General features: G+C 41.2%; 1 protein-coding gene and 1 long non-coding RNA gene across 2 annotated transcripts; one reads left to right on the plus strand and one right to left on the minus strand.

The window, feature by feature from the left end:
• Window positions 1–329: 329 nt before the first annotated feature.
• LOC149445984 (uncharacterized) lies at window positions 330–10,983 on the minus strand. The gene is made up of 3 exons (XR_016306303.1): window positions 10,712–10,983; window positions 5,138–5,211; window positions 330–666 (listed from the first exon to the last, which is right to left on the minus strand). It is a non-coding gene; the product is annotated as an uncharacterized LOC149445984 (long non-coding RNA).
• PLA2G1B (phospholipase A2 group IB) lies at window positions 10,764–23,582 on the plus strand. Its single transcript, XM_089653301.1, has 4 exons — window positions 10,764–10,876; window positions 13,028–13,187; window positions 20,036–20,163; window positions 23,389–23,582. Exons 1-4 carry the CDS (start codon window positions 10,825–10,827, stop codon window positions 23,505–23,507), a joined length of 459 nt encoding a protein of 152 aa, XP_089509427.1. The 5' UTR covers window positions 10,764–10,824; the 3' UTR covers window positions 23,508–23,582.

Below are 23,582 nucleotides of genomic sequence, written 5' to 3' on the forward strand. Positions count from 1 at the left end.
TTCATTCAAGGTCAGTGGGACTTTCCTCCTCACTACGGATTAGTTCCACTATCTAGAGCCCCTGTTACCCCTTATTGCCATAATACATGGCTTACAACCCTCAAACTCTGTTCTGAGCTTTGAACTCAGAATGTCATTCTCCCTCCCCAAGTCCTGCCTTGGCATGACAAACAATATACTTATGAATGGGTTCAGGGCTGTCATTTATGGCTACCTGCCACATCTTCTCAGGGAACTGACCCTGCTCTGTTTCCTCACTGGGTGGTCTCTCTTCTTTCACCCATGTGGGTGGTCATTTTCCCATTTTTAAAGGTTTCGACCCTCAGGGAATGAGCCCCTCCTTTTTCCTGAGCCCATTATGTCAAAGATGTTGGGACTTTCCACAGTATTTAGCACCTATTTTTTCTCACAATTTGCAGAACAACCTGTTTCTCTGTTCACGTTTTTTAAAACCATTTATTTGAAAGGTAGTTGTTTTAGCCTCTGCTGATCTGAGCTTCAGACGCAAGGTGCTTCTGTTGTCAACTGTCTTTCGGTCTGATGACCCTTCTTGATTTTTTCCTGTGGCCCTGTTGCAGCTGTTTTGGTTAATTTGCTTTCCACCTTGAATTATTGCTTGGGGATGTCCTAATGGTCTAAGAATTGATTCCTGGGTCCTGTACTGTACTGTTAAAATAATATGAATTTTGTTATACCTGTAGATTCTTAGAGCACAGTACACAACATAGGTCCCTACCCTCTTTTCTCTGTCATCTGCTTGCTAAAAAAACTGGAACCTCATGGACAGGGTGGGGTTATATAGGCACATGGGAGGGGATGAGTGTGTTTTTGTTTATGTCACTATGATTTTTCATACCCCTGTACATTGTATTCGCTAAGAATCACATATAAACGTTTTTTGAATTTATCTACACTCCCTGCTGAAGTGAGTTCCACATCTTTACTGCTCAAACATTAAAGAACCCCTTAGGCAGGAGTTCCACATCTTTACTGCTCAAACACTAAAGAACCCCTTAGGCAGTTTAAGACTGAACCACTTCATTGTTTGGCCTTATGTGATCTATTTCATGTAAATTATGTTATCAAAGGTGTAAATTAAGAACAAAAAAGCATTTCTATGAGTAGTTTGTGAATATATAGTATATTTACATAGGGGCAGAATATTTACTAAATCTATGATAATTGCAAAATTAAACATGTTGATTTGGCTGAAATCCAGTAAAAGCCTAACTTCCTGTTGACTGTGCCTATTCTGCACCGAACGCCCATTTTTTTCAGACCTACCCAGTTCTTTCTGCAGACTGAAGAACACTCTCGATGTGAAGGAGATAAAGGGGAGGTGTTTTGTTGTCCAAATCAGGATTTAGTAGCCTAGTAAGAAAATACTACTTCCCCATGTACACTATATTGCCCAAAGTATTGGTCGGTCTGCCTTTACACACACATGAACTTTAATGGCATCCCAGGCTTAGTCCGTAGGGTTCAATACTGAGTTGGCCCACCCTTTGCAGCTATAACAGCTTCAACTCTTCTGGGAAGGCTGTCCACAAGGTTTAGGAGTGTGTCTATGGGAATGTTTGACCATTCTTTCAGAAGAGCATTTGTGAGGTCAGACACTGATGTCGGACAAGAATGCCTGGCTCTGCTCTGATTCATTCCAAAGGTGTTCTATCGGGTTGAGGTCAGGACTCTGTGCAAGCCAGTCAAGTTCCTCCATCCCAAACTCGCTCATCCACGTGTTTTTGGACATTGCATTGTTCACTGGTGTGTAGTCATGTTGGACAAGAAGGGGCCATCCCCAAACTGTTCCCACAAAGTTGGGAGCATGAAATTGTCCAAAATGTTTGGTATGTTGACACCTTAAGAGTTCCCTTCACTGGAACTAAGGGGCAAGCCCAACCCCTGAAAAACAACCTCACACCATAATCCCCCCTCCACCAAACTTTACACTTGACACAGTGCAGTCAGGAAAATACTGTTCTGGCAAACGCCAAACTCAGATACAGTTGTGGCCAAAATTATTCAACCCCCAATGCTGTAAAGGGGTTTAGGGACTATAGTGTACATTTGGAATTGTATTCAGAATCAAATCCTACAAGGACGTTGTAACTACCCAAATGCAACTAAAATGACATCAATTGTTTATGTAATACAGTAGTAAATGGTTCTTATGTGGTTTCTTCATTGCCACAATTATTCAACCCCTTAAAGACTACCACTCTGAAGAACAGAGGTTCATACAGGTGCTTTCCATCAGGTATTGAAAACACCTGTGGATGTCACCGAGCAGCAATCAAGCATAATAAGCACCAATTAGGCAGCTTTAAAATGACTGTGATACTCAGCTCCTTCTAGACATTTACTGGTGTGGTTACAAACATGGTGAAGGCAAGAGAATGGTCCAGGAAGACAAGAGAAGAGGTGATTTCTCTTCACAGGAAGGGCAATGGCTATAAGAAGATTGCAAAGATGTTAAACATACCAAGAGACACCTTAGGAAGCATCATTCGCAAATTCAAGGCAAAGGGCACTGTTGAAACGCTACCTGGTCGTGGCAGAAAGAAGATGCTGACTTCGACTGCTGTGCGCTACCTGAAGCGTAGAGTGGAGAGAAGTCCCCGTGTGACTGCTGAGGAACTGAGAAAAGATTTGTCAGATGTGGGTACAGAAGTTTCAGCCCAGACAATAAGACGCACACTGCGTAATGAAGGCCTCCGTGCCAGAACTCCCAGGCGTACCCCCTTGCTGTCTCCAAAGAATAAGAAGAGTCGACTGCAGTATGCCAAAAGCCATGTGGACAAACCACAAAAGTTGTGGGATAGTGTTCTGTGGACTGATGAAACAAAATTAGAACTGTTTGGGCCCATGGATCAACGCTATGTTTGGAGGAGGAAGAACAAGGCCTATGATGAAAAGAACACCTTGCCTACTGTGAAGCATGGTGGAGGGTCAATCATGCTTTGGGGCTGTTTTGCTTCTGCAGGTACAGGGAAGCTTCAGCGTGTGCAAGGTACCATGAATTCTCTTCAGTACCAGGAGATATTGGATGGAAACGTGATGCAGTCCGTCACACACCTGAGGCTTGGGAGACGTTGGACCTTTCAACAGGACAATGATCCCAAGCATACCTCCAAGTCCACTAGAGCATGGTTGCAGAGGAAAGGCTGGAACATTTTGGAGTGGCCATCGCAGTCACCAGACTTAAATCCGATTGAGAACCTCTGGTGGGACTTAAAGAAAGCAGTTGCAGTGCGCAAGCCTAAGAATGTGACTGAACTGGAGGCCTTTGCCCATGAAGAATGGGCGAAGATACCCGTAGATCGCTGCAAGACACTTGTGTCAAGCTATGCTTCACGTTTAAAAGCTGTTATAACTGTAAAAGGATGCTGTACTAAGTACTAAGATTGAATGTCACTTGGGGGTTGAATAAAACTGATAATGCTGTGAGCACAGAAAAGACATTTGTGGTTATTTCATTATAACTGTTATGTTATATTTGTCTGACCTACAAGTGCCTCTTTAATGTAAATGTAAGCAAGATGACTGAATGATCAAAAGCAATGTCAAACTGGCCAAAACACTCAATTTCAGTGGGGGTTGAATAATTTTGGCCACAACTGTATGTTCATTGGATTGCCAGATAGAGAAGCGTGATTGGTCACTCCAGAGAACATGTCCAGTGGCGCCATGCTTTACCCCACTGCATCTAACACTTTGCAATGTACTTGGTGATGTAAGGCTTGGATGCAGCTGCTCAGCCATGGAAACCCATTCCATGAAGCTCTCTACACACTGTTGTTATGCTAATCTGAAGGCCACATGAAGTTTGGAGGTCTTTAGCTATTGACTCTGCAGACAGTTGGAGACCTCTGTCATTTTACATGGCCTACCACTTGATAGCTGAGTTACTATTGTTCTCAGTTGCTTCCACTTTGTTATAATGCCACTAACAATTGAATGTGGAATATTTAGTAGCAAGGAAATTTCACGGATGGGCTTATTGCACAGGTGGCGACCTATCACGGTACCACACTTGAATTCACTGAGGTTCTGTGAGCAACCCATTGTTTCACAAATGTTTGTAGAAGCAGTCTGCATGCCTAGGTGCTTGGTTTTATACACCTGTGGCCATGGAGGTGATTGAAACACCTGAATCCAATGATTCGGAGGGGTATCCCAATACTTTTGGCAATATAGTGTATACAGTACAGCACATGTGTCAAACACAAAGCCCGCAGGCCAAATTTGGCCCTCCAGGCACTTTCATGTGGCCCTTGCACCTCTGCTGCAGCTGCAGCAACCCCCTCGTCTCCATCCCCACCTTGTCTCAGCAGTAGGCAGCAGAAAGGAGGACAGAACTCCTCTGCCAATCCTGCATTTCTCTGTGCAGCTGTGGAGGGCCTCCTCTCTGCCCCCCACCCTCTTCTCCACCTGAGCAGTCATCAGCAGTGAGCAGGACAGAACTCATCCTACAGATTCTGTGCCTCTCTAAACATCCCTCAGCACCCCCGTGTCTGCGCCTCCCCTGGTCTCCGCATTCAGCAAACTCCAGCCCTCCTCAGGTCTTCCTCCAGACCCTGCTCTTTCTGCTTCTCAGCTACACCCCCAGCTTCTTCCCAGCAGCATTACAAGTTAAGGGGGAGTGCACTGTTATGTAAGGGAGGGTGGGGGACCCTTGACATCTTATGCAAGGGGGAGTGGGCTGCCCCGGACATCTAGTCTTACAGATACAACTGGCAGTTTGGGGCAACCATGATGTTGATGGTATATTTACCAGTCTCGTGTTGTATTCATAATTGTAATTGTTTCTATGTACAACATTTTCATTTAGTAAAAGCACATAAAACACTAGAGAGTTCTATGTTTCCTTGTTTGTAATGCAAAGTAACCTTTACTAGACACCAAGCAAAACAACACCCCTGCAGTACAGTAAGTGAGTGTTGTCATCCTAGGACAGGAAACGTGTTACTGGCAAGATTATCAAATTTAAAAAAAAGACGAAAAAGCCTGAAAAAAAAAATTGAGTGCTGTCACCCTATGACAGGAACTATGTTACTGGCAAGATCACTAGGTGAAAATGAAGAAAAACACCTGAATAGAGAAACAAACACTGATAGGATTCAATACACAGGCGTACCTCGGTTTACGAATTTAATGCGTTCTGCGGGACTTTTCGTATTGTGAAACATTCATAATCCAAAACACGGTTTCCTATAGGAATGCAATGAAAACCAATTAATCAATTCCTGTGGTCAGAAAAAAGTAAAAAAAAAGTCTTTCATCTGTTCAAAACTCTTTATAAAGTGCACTTTAAAGACATAAATACTGTACAGGGACATGATTAATAATTAATTCATAATGCAATGAAAACCAATTAATCCATTCCGGAGGTCAGAAAAAAGTCAAAAAAGTCTTATCTGTTCAAAACTCTTTTTAAAGTGCACTTTAAAGGCATAAATACTGTACAGGGACATGATTAAAAAAAACTGTAAATGCATTGAAAACCAAGTAATCCGTTTGTATTATTTTCAATGGATTTTCATTTGTAAACCGAAAATTACGTTAACCGAGGCGTTCATAAACCAAGGTACCCCTGTATCTTTAGTTCTTTGGTATAGATACAGAAGCAGAGATCTTGAATCAAATACAAAGTTTAATGCAGTGGTTAATTTAAAGAAAAACAAACAAACCCATATTTATATGTAAATAGTAAAAACAAACATTTAGAAATCATGAAAAATAACATAAAAAATATTTTTAGTTAAACACTGCAGTAAAAGATAAAAATATATGCTCACTTTCCCGTGAGCGTGTCTTATTTGTAAGCACACTTGTCACAGATAGAAAGTTTAATAGACAGCAATAATAAATTGTAGCTGAACTAAAATATAGTGTTATGAGGTCTATCATCTACACTGCAATGGATTTTCTATCTAAATGTTTCCCCGTAATTTCAGGAACAGTGTTTACAGATTCAGTCAGTCCCAAAATGCAATGGGCCTGTGTACAGGAACACAAGTTGGCCGCCAGTGCCGGATTTATAACGGGGCACCTGCCGGGGGGGGGGGGGGAGATTCAACCCCAGACTTCCTTTATGAAAAAAAAAAAGTAAGAATTATAAAAATGTGTTTATTAAAATAAATAAAGTGTTGGTTGGTGTCAGCATACAGAACAGTTAAGCCTGGCTTCAGAGGCAAAGAAAGGGATGGGGGCTTCTGTCAGATATGTATAAAGAGCTGCAACCAGATGCCAGAAACTACTGTTGCAATGCAGACTACAAATCAACTACTATCAGGTCAAAAAAGAGAAAAAAGCAATATGATGCAAAGCCAGCATCAGTCTCAGAGAAAAAAAAATCAGATGTGAAACTTTCAATGTTTTTTTAGATGAGTTTTCTTTTGCCTTACAAGAGTGCAGCATAGCTTACCAATCAGAGTATGAGCGTTTCAAAGTAATAGTTGACTTGTAGTTTACCTGATGCAGAGATAAAAACTGAGACTAAAGCCTAGTACAGATGATAAGAAAATTGGATGAAAAATACCGCTTTCAAATCTGATCGTTAGTACACAGCTTTTGTCCAAAATTATTTGAAGGGACAAGCACGTACAATACCAGATTGTACAGTTTTCATTTGATCAGTACAATGTTCATCTGAAAAAATCAGAAGAGCAAGACCACGCATGCTCAGAAACAACAGAATACATTACAATACAATACAACACAACACAATACATTACAATACAATACAACACAATACAATACAACACAATACAATACAACACAATACAACACAATACAATACAACACAATACATTACAATACAACACAATACAATACAATACAACACATTACATCACTTCCAAAGCTGTATTCTAACGTACAAGAATTTCCATAACTTTAGTAACCTCTTCATTTTCAATATGAGACTAGCATTAAACAAAAAAAAAAATGAACGATAATTCATCAGATATTCTCATGGTGTGTACCAGGCTTAAGAAACCTATTAGTGCTTTCCCTCAAGACTTCAGTACTGTATTTATTGAGAAAATTGTTCAGTTTGCAGCCTTTGTTAAGCTCCAGCCATGTCTCACTCCATCTTAACAGGCAGTTTTATTACATGATGAAGAGCTAGCTGATACCTTTCCAGGTGTTAATGTAGGTCTTAAAATATATTTGAGCATGATTTGTACTAATTGTTCAGGAGAAAGTTTGTTCAGCAAATTGGCACTGATAAAGAATTATCTGAGAACCATGATGAACCATGAAAGTGTAGCACCCAGACTGCTTTCATCTGGCGGGTTGATCCTGGTTTCCATTTCCTGATAGACACATTACAGCCAGTACAAAGCCAGTGCACACAGTACAGCCAGTACAAAGCCAGTGCACACAGTACAGCCAGTACAAAGCCAGTGCACACAGTACAGCCAGTACAAAGCCAGTGCACACAGTGCAGCCAGTACAAAGCCAGCGCACACAGTACAGCCAGTACAAAGCCAGTGCACACAGTGCAGCCAGTACACACAATGAGAATATCAGACAAATGACTGGCCATGGGTTTTTTTTTGCATGCTGGTCTCATATCAGATGTGAAAAGGTTACTAAAGTTATAAAAATTCTTGCACGACAGAATTAAAATTTCAAAGCGATGTAATGTATTTGTTTTGTATTTTCGGACAAAACTGTACTGATTAACCCCTTGCCTACAGGGCACTTATACCCCCTTCCTGCCTAGGCTAATTTTCCGCTTTCAGTGCTGTCGCACTTTGAATGACAACTGCGCGGTCATGCAACACTGTACCCATATGAAACTTTATAATTTTTTTGAGACAGATAGAGCTTTCTTTGGGTGGTATTTAATCACCTCTGGGTTTTTTATTTTTGCTAAACAAACCAAAAACAACTGAAAATTTTGAAAAAAAACATTTTTTCTTAGTTTCTGTTATAAAATTTTGTAAATAAGTGATTTTTCTCCTTCACTGATGTGCGCTAATGAGGCTGCACTGATGAGCACTGATAGGCGGCACTGATGGGCACTGATGAGGAGGCACTGGTAGGTGGCACTGATGGGCATTGACAGGCATCACTGATGGGCACTGAAGGCAGCACTCATATATGGCACTGATAGGTGGCACTGATGCACACTTATAGGCGGCACTGACTGGCACTGATATGTGGCACTGACTGGCACTGATAGGCGGCACTAATTGGCAGTACTGATAGGCAGCACTGACTGACACTGATACGTGGCACTGAAAGGCAGCTCATATGGGCACTGATATGTGGCATTGATGTGACACTGACAGGTGGCATTAATAGGCACTGACAGGTGGCATTGCTGGACACTGACAGGTGGCACTGATGGGGCTACACTGATTATCAGGGCATACTGAACTCTCAGGAGTCCCTCCTTATATCAGAATCTCTTTTTACATCAGTGTCCCTTCTAATATCAGGATCTCCTTTTACATCCGAGTCCTTCCTTATATCAGAATCTACTGTTACATCAGAGTCCCCTCTTAGATTGAAGTGATCAGAGTCCTTACATCAGAGTCCTTTCTTACATGGGAGTCCTACCCTTAGATCATAATCTCTCTTCAGATCAGAATTCTATCTTAGATCAGTCCCCTCTTACATTGGAGTCCCTTGTAGATCACAATTCCCCTATAAATCGGAAGTCCCCCCAACTTTTCCCCCGGGATCAAAATTCCCCTAAGTTTCTCTTATATCAGTCCGCTATTAAATCAGAGTCCCTACTTAGATCAGAATCCTCCCTTAGATCAGAGTCCCCCCTTAGATCAGAGCCCCCCCTTTTAGGTTTCAGGGTTTCTTTACAGTTTTGCCTTTCCTTTGTCCAATCTCCTGAAGGCAGCAGCATAACCCTATGTTCCTGAATATTTCTCTTGTGCCCTGTAATGTACTCTAAGCAAGGGATGTTCCAGGGAAGAATAAAATTATATTCTTTGTCTTGCCTAAGTGAAATAACACACATACCATGAAGCTTGTTTAACAGAAACAAATTTAAAAAAAAAAGTGTAGACACTTGTAGCACCCAAACAAGCACACCTACATACATACAGACATCATATACTTTTTGTTTATAATGTAATATATATATATATATATACATACAAAAGGATCACCCCCTTTAAAATAAGCACACGGTGTTGCTTTACAGCCTGAAATGTACATTTTTTGTTTTATCCAGCTGTATTCACTCAGTGCAACTTCTACCATCCAAGTGAAAGATATAACACTAACATGATAGAAAAAAATATAAAAAACAGAATCACTGAGTTGGAAAAGGCATCACCTCCTCCTCAAAATGACTTATAAACTCAATCAGGTGTAGCTTATAAGCTTCTCAATGGCACACAAAGCCGTTTGGCTTTCAGTTATGATCAGCTGTGGTCATTTTGATTAGCTCAGTATGAAAAGAGCTTTCCTGGAGCATTTCAGTTCCTGCTAGTGCAACGTGAAGCAAACAAGCAACTATGGGTGGCAAGGCACTGTCAAAAGATCTCCGGGATAAAGTTGTGGACAGGCACAAGTCAGGAGATGGATACAAAAAAATTCAAAGGCTTTATCAATGCCTAGAAGCACAGTGAAGTCTATTATTAAGAAGTGGAAAGTATTTAGTACACAGCCCCTCCCTGATTTGGGACGTCGCTCCAAACTGGATGAAAGAGCCAGGAGGAAACTGGTCAGAGAGGCTACCAAGAGACCTACAGCAACTCTGGAGCAGTTTCAGGAATTTATGACAAAGAGTGGTCATTGTGTGCATGTGACAACAATATCACAAATTCTCCACAAATGTGGCTTGTATGGGGGGGTTGCAAGAAAAAAAACGCTCCTCCAGAAAGGCCACATGCAGTCACCAATGAGCTTTGCCAAACCGCACTTTGAAGATTCTGAGGCCACATGGAAAAAGGTGTAATGGTCAGATGAGACTAAAATTGATCTATTTGGCCTGGACACTAAACAGAAATCCAATACAACTCACCATCATAACACAATTCCTACAGTAAAGCATGGAGGTGGTAATATCCTGCTATGGGGGGGGGGGGGGGGGTGTTTCTCTGCTGCAGGGACTGGAGCACTTGACAGGATAGAAGGAAAAATGGATGGGGCAAAATACCATCAAATTCTTGAGGAAAATCTGCTGCCAGAAAGTTGTCAATAGGAAGAAGGTTTACCTTCCAACATGACAATAGCCTAAAGCACACAGCAAAAATGACCACACAGTGGTTGAAGGAGAAAAAGGTCCACAAACAGTCACCATCAAATGTAATTGAATTTGAGCAGTTCTGCAAAGAAGAGTGGGCACATATTTCAAAGTCTAGATGTGCAAAGTTAATAGAGATATATCCCAACAGACTAAAGGCTGTAATTAAAGCAAAAGGTGGACCAACAAAATATTTGATTTGATATTTTGTTGGTGTTATATCTTTCAATTGGATTTTATGAGTAAATACAGTGGGATGAAACAAAAACCGTGTCTGTCTTCATTTCACGTGGCAAAGCAACAAAATGTGATTATTATGTATCATTTAAAAAAGGGTGATTCTTTTCTATACCCAATATATATATATATATATATATATACATACTGTATATACTGTATATATTGATCTTGGAAAGGAAAAGTTATCTATCTTCTGTTCACAACAAATATTAAATAAATATAACAGAAAAAACAAGTTCAAGGTAATACCTGACATGTCTCAGGTGAGAAAATGTGCACTTGGCAACAGTCTGTTCTTAGAGTTTGATGTCCCTGGAATCTGAAGGCCAGCATTTTACTATTTAAGGAGCAAGGTTAGACAAATGTTCGAGTCTGTCACCATGATGCTCAGAATCCTTGCTGTTTTCCTGGCAGGTACGATTTACTCTACTTAAAAAATAAAATGATCAAACTTTGCATTAGTAAGCTATATAAGTAAAATAAATTGCATAGTTACAATGAGCTGAATTTAAAGGGCTTGAAAAGAAATAAAACATAAAGCATGATATATGTTAAAGTAAAAACATTTCTTAGCAGCATGCCTTTAGCAGAGATTACCAAACATTGCCTGTTGCCAGTTAATAGTCCTTCTATTCTTGTTTTAGGGTTGTTTTACACTTCTCTTTGGAGGTTGCCATGCATGCAATGTATTCTTAAAATTAACCCATAGAATATTTATGTCTTGGAACTGTGATGGTAATTCTAAAACTCGGATCAAGATCTTAGGTTGCACAACCCTTGAGGGTTAGGGACTGATGAAAATGTACAATATATATTTATGTAAAGCGCTGCGTAAATTGATGGCGCTATATAAGTACCTGAAATAAATAAATAAACATTTTTACATAAGCAGTTCTTTTCATAACCTTACCTGAAGTGCCTTCACCCCCTAGAGCAAGCCAGGTTCCCTTTGTATTGAAACGTTTGCCAGCCTTTCTTCATGCCCACAGGTTTGCTGTCCACCTAGAGCCACTTGTCATCAGGCTTCAATTCACATTCTGACTTTTCAAGACAAATGGCTTCCTCTTTATGATTCCTGCTGGAGTTTGGGAGCTTATGGTTGAAAATGACAGCTGTTTTGGCCCTATCGGCTGTCAAAATACACTAACTGTGACTAATCAGATGCAGCCACCTTTTGGGCTAACAATTTTCCACTGTAGATCCTTCAATTTTTCAATCAAGCGATGTTGGGTGGCAAGAGGCAGACAGGGCCACCCACTGAGTGAATTTTTACCAGTTCCTTAGAAAAGGAAAGTATGGCCAGCTTCACTATCCTGCTGATCCAGTGCCAAGCCAAAGCTGTACCCTGTGGGACTAAGGCCACCTTGCTCAAGTTCCTGAAAACAACAAATATGCCCAAAGCATCTTCCAAAGAAGACCACTGAAGGTAGAAGTGGTACATTAGTGGTTATAGTGGCTGAACTAGTGTCTGCTTGATAACTTACAGCTCTTGGCTTATCTGTGTTTTAAAATGATCCTGTTGGAATGATTTTAGCTTTATTTTTTGGTTTTTGATATGATAGAAACTGTGTGCTCATTTGTCAGATTTCTCTAATTTCCGGTCCTGGTCATGGGGGCAGAAAGTGTGGCAAATCCCCTCAACATAGATACAAATAATATGTTTTATAGAGTAGAGAAGGTTTAAAGTGTTACTAAACCCAGGACCCTGCATTCACTATATCTGGTCTCCCACAGTACACAGAACATGGAAATACAATTATTTTAGTAAATATAAACTGCTAAATACCTTTTCTCATCAGTAGTTAGAGCAGTTTTGCGACTTCAGCTGAGCACTGGTTAAAGCTTGTAGGAGGAGTTTTCTTTCTGCTCCAGGAGGATGCAGAACCCCTGACCTCTGTCTGGACAGTGCTGATTGGTCTTGTGCTGATCACATGCACTCTCACAAGAAAAAAAAACCTCTCTAGCAGTACTCACCAAGCTGAGCATATGCAGAGTGTCTCCACACAATATGTCTTATCAGAGAGGGGGCATTGGAAGAAGGTGAGGATCAGAGAAGTCAGGATCAAACAGCGTTTTTACCTAATGCAGAGGATTAACCTCTTAGGTTCTACATTGAGTATATCAAGCTTGCTTTACTACATATACAGACTGATTTTACTTTTGTGGGTTAAGTAACACCTTAAGACCTATTTCTGTTTTTTGCTATGCCCCCACCTCCCTTCATTTTCTTTCCAGGTGTGTCCAGGACAAGAAATGTCCAAATGGAAGCCCATATTTATGCATGTCTTAACATTAATACCAATAAAAATGTATGACGTACGCTGAGGGAAAATGGTACAAAAGAACATTACATATGCAAAAAAAGTAAAAATCATTCTGCAGGAAACAAAATTTTATCTGCTAGGAATATCAATACAAAATCAACAGCTGCTGACATACTGTTGTCCATTAGATGGCACTACACTACCATATGCAGGACTGCATATGATAAAAGAACTATAGAATTCAACAAAAATATTTTGTGACATAATTGTGTTTATTGATGTATTCATTTTTGTGTTTTAGTCTCCTGTGCCTGTGCCTCGCCTTACAATAGGGCACTGTGGCAGTTTCATAGTTTGATTAAATGTGCCATCCCCAACAGTGCACCTCTTGCAGAATTTAACAACTATGGATGCTACTGTGGACTAGGAGGAAGTGGAACCCCTAAAGACACATTGGACAGGTAAACTCATGCTAAAAGTAACATTAAAAATCTATACAAGTATGTACTCTTAAGTAAAAAAACAAAAAACCTTCAATTGCCCTCAACATTCATAAATTCCTTTTTTATTCTGCAGTGATCTGACTTCCTGATAGTGGGTTGGTACTTCTATTCTTCATGGTCCTACTTTATGTAGGAATGGAGCCTCTTGTTTGTTCCCAGTTGAACTAAGGACTATAGGATGTGTAGTATGCAGGGCTTTTTTTCTCAGAGAATAGGTGCAGGAACTCCCCCCTTCTGAGTCACCCCTTGTCTCTGCCTCCTGCCCACCTTGGAGCACCATTCCTTAGTTCCACCCCCTAACCACCTCCCAGTGCCACCCCTTTCAAAGAATACAGAACCAAGTATCATTTTGTAGTGCTAAGTAATTTTTATGAAATGTATTAATGATAACAAGAAAGGCAATAAAATAGATCCTCTGTAGCTAGCAATAGACAATCCCCTCCCTCCCTCCCCCCACCTCCCCCCTGCAGCAATAATAGACCCCCAACAACATAGATTCTCTCCAGCAATAATAGATACCCCAGCAACCAGCAATATGAGCCCTCCACAGCAACAATAGCTGCCCCCAGCAACAATGGACCCTCCAGTGACAATAGATCCACACCAACAACAATAGACACCAAACAGCCAGCATCAATAGACCCTCCAGCAGCCAGCAATAGACCGCTCATTCAACAGTAGATCCCTTCCAGCAATGATTGATCCCCAGCAACACAAGACCGATCTCTAGCAAAAATATATCCCCCGCCAGCAACAATAGACCTCTCCAGCAACAATAGACCCCCTGCAAAAATAGATTCCCTCCAGCAACCTAGATCCCCCCAGTAGCCAGCATCAATAGACCCTCCAGCATACCTTGTCATTATATACTGTACATTGTCATTGTACGACCAGCTGGAAGTGCCGGAACTGCACACTGTTAGTGTGCATAGAGTAGTGCACATGACCACAACTAATAAGTACTGTTTGTTCCACAGAAGCAGAAATGATGTGGGAAAGGAGTGGTTTGGGAGATCATAGAGGACATTATAAAGGCAAACAAAAATGAAAAATGATTTATTAAAAATAGATTACAGGAAGGACCATTAAGCAGTGATTGTGTATGGATTATTTTTGGAGAATAAGGATATTTTTAGTGCCCAGTGCTTATCTCAAGCCATTTTGTAAAAAGTAGGATAGCGTTGGGAAGGAATATACTTTCTGATTTTTTTATCTCTTTTGTAGAGATTTCTACTCACTTCCTGTCTCAGGGATGAAGGACTAGAAGTACAAAAAAGATAAGAGGAAATATCTTTAAAAAGCAACACTTTTTTTTCTAGTAGAATGAGCAAGGGTTAATACGGTCATGAGGTTTTAAAGCTGAACTCTGCATTCAGCAAATATCATCTAAATACAAGAGTCCTGTGTATTCTTCCTATTCTTGTTTTGCTTTGTGTATTTCTTGCAGATCTGTGCAGTATACCACTGTGACCCTTTGCCTCTGTGTAGGAGCGTCCTGTAATAAAGACCAGTCACTGCTGCTCTCTCCCCTTGTGCAGAGTAACTGGTCTTGTATCCGCCCCCTCCTGTAGATTTCTGCTGGCAGCGTGTAGTGGGTGGAGCCTACTGGGTACCTCCTACAGCCCTGCTCTCTGCACAGGCAATGTACAACACAGTGATGCTGCTAGTTTTAAAAGGTAATAGTAGGGTTTGTAAATGCATTTGATGCAGAAAGTGGGTTTATATCCTTTTTGGCTTTTTGTAGGAACATATATATATTAAAGTGATTGAAAATTTAAAATTAAAAAAAAAATGTCATACTTACCTGCTCTGTGCAATGGCACAGAGCAGCCCCGGCCCTCTTCTAGTGTCCTCACCCGCACCCCTAGCTCCTCCCCCATGTCATGTGCTCCCAGAGCAAGCCACTTGCTATGAGGGCACGCGTGTGGGCTCCGTCCTGAGCTCTGCTGTGTGTCCATAGAACACACAGCGTGGCTCAGCCCCATCCCCAGCTATCTCCCCACAGGCTGTGACTGACAGCAGCAGAAGCCAATGGCTCCCGCTGCTGCCTCCAAGTCCAGTGAGGATAGAGAGAGCCGCAGCTATCGTGCACATCGATGGGTCAAGATCGGGCTCAGGTAAGAGGGGGGGCTGGGGGAGGGGTGGGAGCTGCACACAGAAGTTTTTTTATCTCAATGCAGAGAATGCCTTAAGGTAAAAAAAAACCTTCTACCTTTACAATCACTTTATCATTTTGGTGCATGGAGTTCAGCTTTAATTGCTGCTGGTGTTTTCCTGTCCTGGTGAACCTGGTTTGGTGTGTCTTCATTTCACATCTGGTTTGTCCTAGCAGGACTCTTATTAGTCTGTGTTTCTGCTCCCCCAAACCTGTTTTTTTTTCATTAAACTGACCTTAAAGGGATGCTTTTTGATTCAGCCTGAGTTCACACTGATGTGGTGCGGATGTGGTGCGGAATTCACATCGGTTTCTGTGCGAATTCCACACTGCATCATAATCTCACCCCATTCATGCAAACTGCTACAGGTGTGTATGTTACGTTAACAGCACCCCGAAATCAGTCCGCAAAACGCGGTGCGATTTGCAGAATCGGATCACATGGGTGCAAATATGCATTAGATCTGATTCTAGTGTGGCCAAAATATAGGCTCCTGCATTTTTTTGGTGCGGATGCAGTACGATTTGAGTCATACAAAATGTATGGCTCAAATCGCACCACACAGAATTCACATGTGATTTGCACAGGAATGCGGTGCGGTTCCTGTGCGAATCACATACGATATGCCGCACCGCAGAAATGTGAATCCAGGCTAAAGGCAAATAGGTGAAACAAGACAGGTGTGGCTAATTTGCTAGAGGTACAGATGTCTGTCCTGCCATGAAGAGTACTTTATCAGTGTGAGTGTGTATAACTCAATAACAAAAATGTGTTTTACCCAAACCTAACATATAGTCCTAAAATATTTATATTTTGCCACCCCAGACTCAAAAAGTTCCACTTTCTCCCCCGAAAGTCCAAAGTCAAGGTAACACTCTCTCGGCGTCTGTGATATCCTCCAATCAATAAATTTGCGCTCCTAAATCAATCCTTAACCTTAACCACTTGCCTACCAGACACTTATACCCCCTTATTTTCCAGGCCAATTTTCAGCTTTCAGCGCTGCCGCACTTTGATTGACAATTGCGCGATCATGCAAAATTGTACCCATATGAAATTTTGATCATTTTTTTCTCACAAATAGAGCTTTCTTTTGGTGGTATTTAATCGCCACTGGGCGCTTTACTTTTTGCGCTATAAATTAAAAAAGTGCAAAAAATTTGAAAAAAAAAAAGTTTCTTTGTTTCTATTATAAAATTTTTCAAACAGGTATTTTTTCTCCTTCACTGATGTGCGTTGATGAGGCAGCACTGATGGGCACTGATAGGCGGCACTGATGGGCACTGATAGGCAGCACTAAAGGGCACTGATAGGCAGTACTAATGAGGTGGCAGGGATAGGCGGCACTGATAGACAGCACTAATGAGGTGTCACGGATAGGCGGCACTAATATGCAGCACTGATAGGCGGCACTGATAGGTGACACTGATGATGGGTACTGATAGACGGCACTGACTGGCATCACTGCTGGGCACTGACTGGCGGCACTGACTGGCACAACCCCTGGGCACTGACTGGTGGCACTGACTGGCAGCACTGCTGGGCTGCACTGGTGGGTGGCACTGGTGGGTGGGCACAGGTGGGTGACACTGGTGGGCACAGGTGGGTGGCACTGCTGGGCACAGGTAGGTGGCACTTCTGGGCACAGGTGTGTGACACTGCAGAGTGGCACAGGTGGGTGCACTGCTGGGCACAGGTGGGTGCACTGCTGGGCACAGGTGGGTGATCTGCTGGGCACAGGTGGGCGGAGCTAGTGGGCGCACTGCTGGGCACAGGTGGGCGGAACTTGCGGGTGGCATTGCTGGGCACCGATCATCAGGGCACTGATCATCAGTGCCCTGATGATCGGTGCCGATCCCCGCTCTGACAACTGCTGGTTCTCGGCAGTACTTTCCTCACGATCTGACAGCGTGAGGAAAGTGCAGCCGAGAACCGGCACTTGCATTTCCCTGTGATCAGCGTGTCATTGGACACCGCTGATCACGTGGTAAAAGGCCGGTATGATTGGCCTTTTACCACATCACGTGATCAGTTGTGTCCGTAGGACACAGCGATCACGGAGATCGCCGGGTGCGCGCCCCCTGGGGCGCGCAGGAGAGCGCGTTCTGGGAGGGCGTCATATGACGTCCACTCAGAACTGGCCGGCCGCAGTTTAGCCGTCATTCGGCTATCTGCGGTCGGCAACTAGTTAATGAAAGCACTCTTTTTATCCATGTGTACCTCAAAAAGAGATCTCTACATAGTGCATTAACCCTATTACATAAGGCAAAAATAAACATAAACCCAGTGCTGGTAAAGTGCCAAACCACCCAGTGTCCACTTCTAAGTGGCTGCATTAAATACCCTTACCTTATTAAAACTTGTATACAATGTTATATTTCATTCCTTGGTATTCCACAAAAACTGGTGCTCCAGACCGTCCTTTTCTCCCATCAGTATTACCTCAGAAAGAACTTATAATAGTGTAATATCCTTTTAAATATCAAAAGGTGCTCCCCTTCTCCACACTAGTGTAATGTGAATCCACTCCCCACCACCTTCCAAACCATGCACCTTACCGGACTATACAATCCACAAGCATAGATATAAATGGATCCCATCAACCGATATTATTTCCGCAATGTCCACATGGCATCATGACATGGATCAAAAACAAGATCTTAAAGTATAGTATGTCTTAAAAACGGGTCTAATCTATTAAAATTGTGCTTACAATCAAAAATGGAATAAAATCACATTTCACTCAAATATAGGGATCATGTATCCTCAGTAAAACGACAATCAGCATATAAAACCTCTCTCAAGATAGCCGCTTCATAACTTCCAGTCTACGTCTAACGTCACATCCTTGATGACGCGTTTCGTCACTTCCGACTTCTTCAAAAAAGAACCCTTTTTGAAGAACATGCTATACTATAAGATCTTGTTTTTGATCCATATCATGATGTCATGCGGACATTGAGTACGGAAGTAATATTGGACGAGGGAAGCCATTTATATCTATGCTTGTGGATTGTATAGTCCGGTAAGGTGCATGGTTTGGAAGGTGGTGGGGAGTGGATTCACATTACACTAGTGTTGTGGAGAAGGGGAGCACCTTTTGATATTTAAAAGGATATTACACTATTATACGTTCTTTCGGAGGTAATACTGATGGGAGAAAAGGACAGTCTGGAGCACCAGTTTTTGTGGAATACCATGGAATGAGATTTAAATTCATATACATGTTTTAATAAGGTAAGGGTATTTAATACAGCCACTTAGAAGTGGACACTGGGTGGTTTGGCACTTTACCAGCACTGGGTTTATGTTTATTTCTGCCTTATGTAATAGGGTTAATGCACTATGTAGAGTTTTCTTTTTGAGGTACACATGGATAAAAAGAGTGCTTTCATGAAAGTGGATTGATTTAGGAGCACAAATTTATTGATTTGAGGATATCACAGACGCCGAGAGTGTGTATAACTGCCATAAGGGTGCACTTTAGAGATTGTTCACACTATGTGCAGTGACCTTCGATTTTCTGCTGTCAATAAACGCAGGTCATTGCTAGGGTGCATAGAAAATAAATTATTTTTTTATGCCCCATTCATGCTGCAATGCTGATGTGATGTGCTGTGCAGTGCAGAAAAATGCATCATATTCAATTGAGGGCTGACCTGCAGACAATACAAGTCAAATGAAGCTTTTTCTTGTCAGTCGCTGAGTTTTCAATTGGAACAAGGCTGCATGTGTTTTAATTAAAAAAACAATGTTTGACAAGAATGATCATTGACATGAGCCCTTATACTGATGTAATTTAAAAGCAGTAATCTAATCTATACAATGTTATACATTTATCAGTATACCCCCAATACTTTAGGGCAGCAATAGGGGCACCACCAGCCTGGCATTTGCATGTTTTCCCTGTGTGGGTTTCATTTGGGTACTCCGGTTTCCTCCCACACTCCAAAGACATGCTGGTAGGTTAGAATGCATAAAGGGGGGGAGGTGCAGCGCTAACTTAATAAATATACACTTAAATAGTTACACAAACCAATGTTAAGGTGCTATTAAAGTGCAAAACGGTGACTAAAATGAGTATAGTCCATAACGTGTTCAAAAGGTGTTCAAAACCCAAGAGTCTTCAAAAAGCTCCAATGCCTGGATTCGTGGATGAGGTGATAAAGGTATAAAGATTGCGCACTCACCAGATACGCAATCCAAATGCGCATTCAAAGCAGATAATCCTAGGGTCCTCCTAGGGTCCTCAATGCGTAACATTGGTTTGTGTAACTATTTAAGTGTATATTTATTAAGTTAGCGCTGCACCTCCCCCCCTTTATGCATTCTGATTATTGTGAAGGTTTTATGGTACCTTTTTGGTGTTCAGCTGCTATTTTCTAGTTTAATTTAATTTTGTTCACTTATTGATTTTATAAGTTGTTTTAAGCGCTCACTTGTCTTGAGATATGCTGGTAGGTTAATTGGATCCTGTCTAAATTGGCCCTAGTATGTGAATGTAAGGTAGGGACTTTAGATTGTACGCCCCTTGAGGGTTAGAGACTGATCTGAATGTACAATATATATGTAAGCGCTGCATAAATTGACTGTGCTATATGAGTACTTGTAATAATAATACTTTGAGTGCATTTTTTGATGTTCATGCAGATGCTGCCAAACCCATGATAACTGCTACTCACAAGCTATGGCCATGTCAAGCTGTAGTGGTCTTTCGAATAATCCATATACAAAAAGCTACGATTACTCGTGCTCAGGAACATCTATCACTTGTACCTGTAAGTATGTCAGCTTGCTTATGGATAAATGAATTGTCTACAGGTATAGACATTTTAATATCTGCTCTGCTGGGCTTCCAACTAAGGAGTTCTCAGATTCTCAAAAAGTTTTTCCAAAATTAGAACAAGACTGAAAATGCTTTTATCAATTATCTTGTTATTAGAGATTTTTCCAGCATATCTTCTTTCATGCTTAATTGGTTCACGAATCATATTGCTGAGAATGTAGCAGAGGTTGTAAGATATTACTTCGCAGGAACTATATAAACAAATGAAAATTTAAATGATTGATTTGGCTGGTCTCATCCTAATACAATGTAGAACATTTTTATTTCAGACATAGATCTCAAAAGGGCTGGCATGAGAGAAACATTTCACCTTTCATTAATAGACAAATGGTGGAGATCCTGAATCTCAAGAACTTTGAGTATTTTTTAGTGCTGCCTTATGTGGTTTACCAAGCAAAGCCTATGTAAGGACAAAATCTAAAAAAAAAAGTATACAGTACATCTTCGCAATACACACACATTTCCTCAATTTTTATTGCTTTAAGTTATTGCTTTTTTATGCTGCAAATATAGAAAAGAATTCAATGATCATCCACAAGTGCACTCAGTTACAAATTTCCTACTGTGGACTGTTGCCACACACATTTTTGTGGACTAAAATTACAAAAATTGGTTCCAGCCCTGCCTCGTATATTTTGAACAGCTACTGAATCCCTCTCACTCGCCTTTTCTCCATAGCATAGTGACTAAAGCACTCGGAGGATTCCGTGAAATAACACAGAAGGTGACCACAAGACACACAACAACTTTTAATATCTTACGCAATCAAGAGTACTTTTTCACTTATCATATAGATATTACAAATCGCATTTATTGCTATATTTACCAGACCAAAGGGAAGCAAATATAAGAAATTAATTGTTGGTTTTTATATACTCTTTAAGCCATTTTGACTATTCAGCTATGGCCATATTAATTTACCATTGACTTAATTATAGTGTATGGTACAGAAGTGAACAAAGCAACATTTTTTGGTGGCATTATCTTTCAAGAGTTAAATAAAAGGCAGTCAAAATCAAAATTAAGTAAAGCAGCTAGTGGTCCTATAATATATAATGTACTATCTGTAATCTGCAATTTTGTCCCATTGTACATGACACTAAGATGATGTTTTTTGGTACAAAAAATAATGAATCAATTTACATATGAAATTAACAATTTTTTTTTCATGTCTATGGTTAACACTTAAAATACAAAAAACAAAAGCGATTAGCAAGAATATTTGAGCAGGGAAAGCAAGGTGTCAGTCAGAAACATTTCTCAATACCAATGAGTAAATCACCACGGGGTCACTTGTAGTAGAAGATCCTGTATTCTTACCTTTCTAGCTCTCCATATCTTCCAGTCTGGGCCAATTCTGGCATTCCTCTCTTACATGTAAAAAACATCTTTTTTTTTGCTAGAAAACAACTTAGAACCCCCAAACATTATATATATATTTTAGCAGAGGCCCTAGGGAACAAAATGGTGGGCATTGCTTATTTTTATGTCACACGATATTTGTGCAGCGGTTATTCGTGGAACAATGCCAAATTCCAGTACCTAAACATTTCCATACGAAACCCTTTATAAGCCTTTACAAGTTACTAGTTTGGAGTTACACAAGAGGTCTGGTGCTAAAATTATTGCTCTCGCTCCAACGTTTGTCACCATAACTCATGTGTGGTGCGATTGTTGTTTACATATGCGTGCGGGTCCTACGTGCACGATTGCTTTTGCGCATGGGGAAATGGGCGCTTTACATTTTTTTAAATTATTATTTATTTAAATTTTTTTATTTTGACACTGTCACTTTTTTTTTTATCAACTGTTTTGCTATTACAAGGAAAGAACAACATTCCTTGTAATAACATGGGCGTTGACAAGTCCTCTTTATGGAGAGATCTTGGGTCTATTAGACCCCAAATCTCTACTCTGCCTCCGGTAATGGCCAGGTGAACAAACCAAAACAGGAAGTGATCAAAACCTTGTCCCTTCCTGTTTCTGACATCACACAGTGGGAGGAACACCTGTTCTCTCACTCCGTTTGTGGCCATAACTCATGAATGGTGCGATTGTTATTTACATATGCGTGTGGGTCCTACGTGCATGATTGCATTTGTGCATGGGAACAGGGAACGGCCGCTTTACATTTTTTTAAATTATTATTTATTTTAATTAAATTTTTTTTTTAACACTGTAATTTTTTACAACAACATCCCTTGGGAAAACAACATCCCTTGTAATAACATGGGCGTTGACAGGTCCTCTTTATGAAGAGATCTGGGGTCTATTAGACCCCAAATCTCTACTCTGCCTCCAGTAATGGCCAGGTAAACAAACCAAAACAGGAAGTGATTAAATCCTCGTCCCTTCCTGTTTCTGACGCAGGGGCAGACTGACAACTCATGGGGCCCCCGGGCAATAGGGGATCATGGAGCCCCTTTGTCCTTGCCCAAACTAAAAAAAGCTTATGAAAAAGGTACCAGGGGCATCTCATGGGGCCCCCTACTGACCCCTCAGGCAGTGGCCGAGTTTCCAAATGGTCAGTCCACCCCTGTACTGACGTCACACAGTGGGAAGAACAACATCTGTTCCTCTCACTGTGTGCCTAGAGCTGGATGCCACCAGTCGCATCCTTGCCGGGCTCTCCGATCAGGTGGGAGGGCGGTGGCACCCCCTTCCACTGCTGGTAAAATTAATCCAGCAGCTTGTTAGTCACTTAGATTACTTTTACTTAGTGCAGAATTGCTGGGGCTACAAAATGATACCTTGATCATTGCTGCAGCTTTACCCTTCCTGTCCGAGGACATTTATAAACGTACGTCGAATGGGAAGTGGTTAAATGTCATATTCCCCAGCCACTGCAGGTATTCCTCACTTCCAGGGACCTCACTGCACCCTGTATTTCCTGTCCTTGGCTCATATGTCAGTACAGTATGTACAAGTCAATAAGAAAAACAACACTGTGTAGCTAGGGAAGCAGGCATTCCACACAACTAGAAGTGTGGGGCACCTGTAATGACCGGGGAACAGCACCGTTCTATACCTCTGCACCTATGTTAGAGTCCAATAGGCTGTCAGAGAAACATTGTCATCTCAAACTTCCAGCTCTAAATTGTCTATTTTTATATATATATTATTATATGTTTGTTGAAGTGTGATTGTCTCTTCACAGCTTATAGTGATACCTGCGCTCAGTATATCTGCAATTGTGACAGGACAGCTGCCAATTGCTTCGCCAAAGCTCCATACAACTCAGCCTACAAGGATCTGGACAAAAGCAAAAATTGTTAATATCTGACAGTCATATACACTGACGTAAAAACTAATAAACATCTACTAATAATAACAAAATGTCTATAGCTCTTA

The sequence above is a fragment of the Staurois parvus genome, unplaced genomic scaffold, assembly GCF_062004578.1.
Source record: "Staurois parvus isolate SC_StPar_1 unplaced genomic scaffold, SC_StPar_1.0 ptg000704l, whole genome shotgun sequence".
NCBI lineage: Eukaryota > Metazoa > Chordata > Amphibia > Anura > Ranidae > Staurois > Staurois parvus.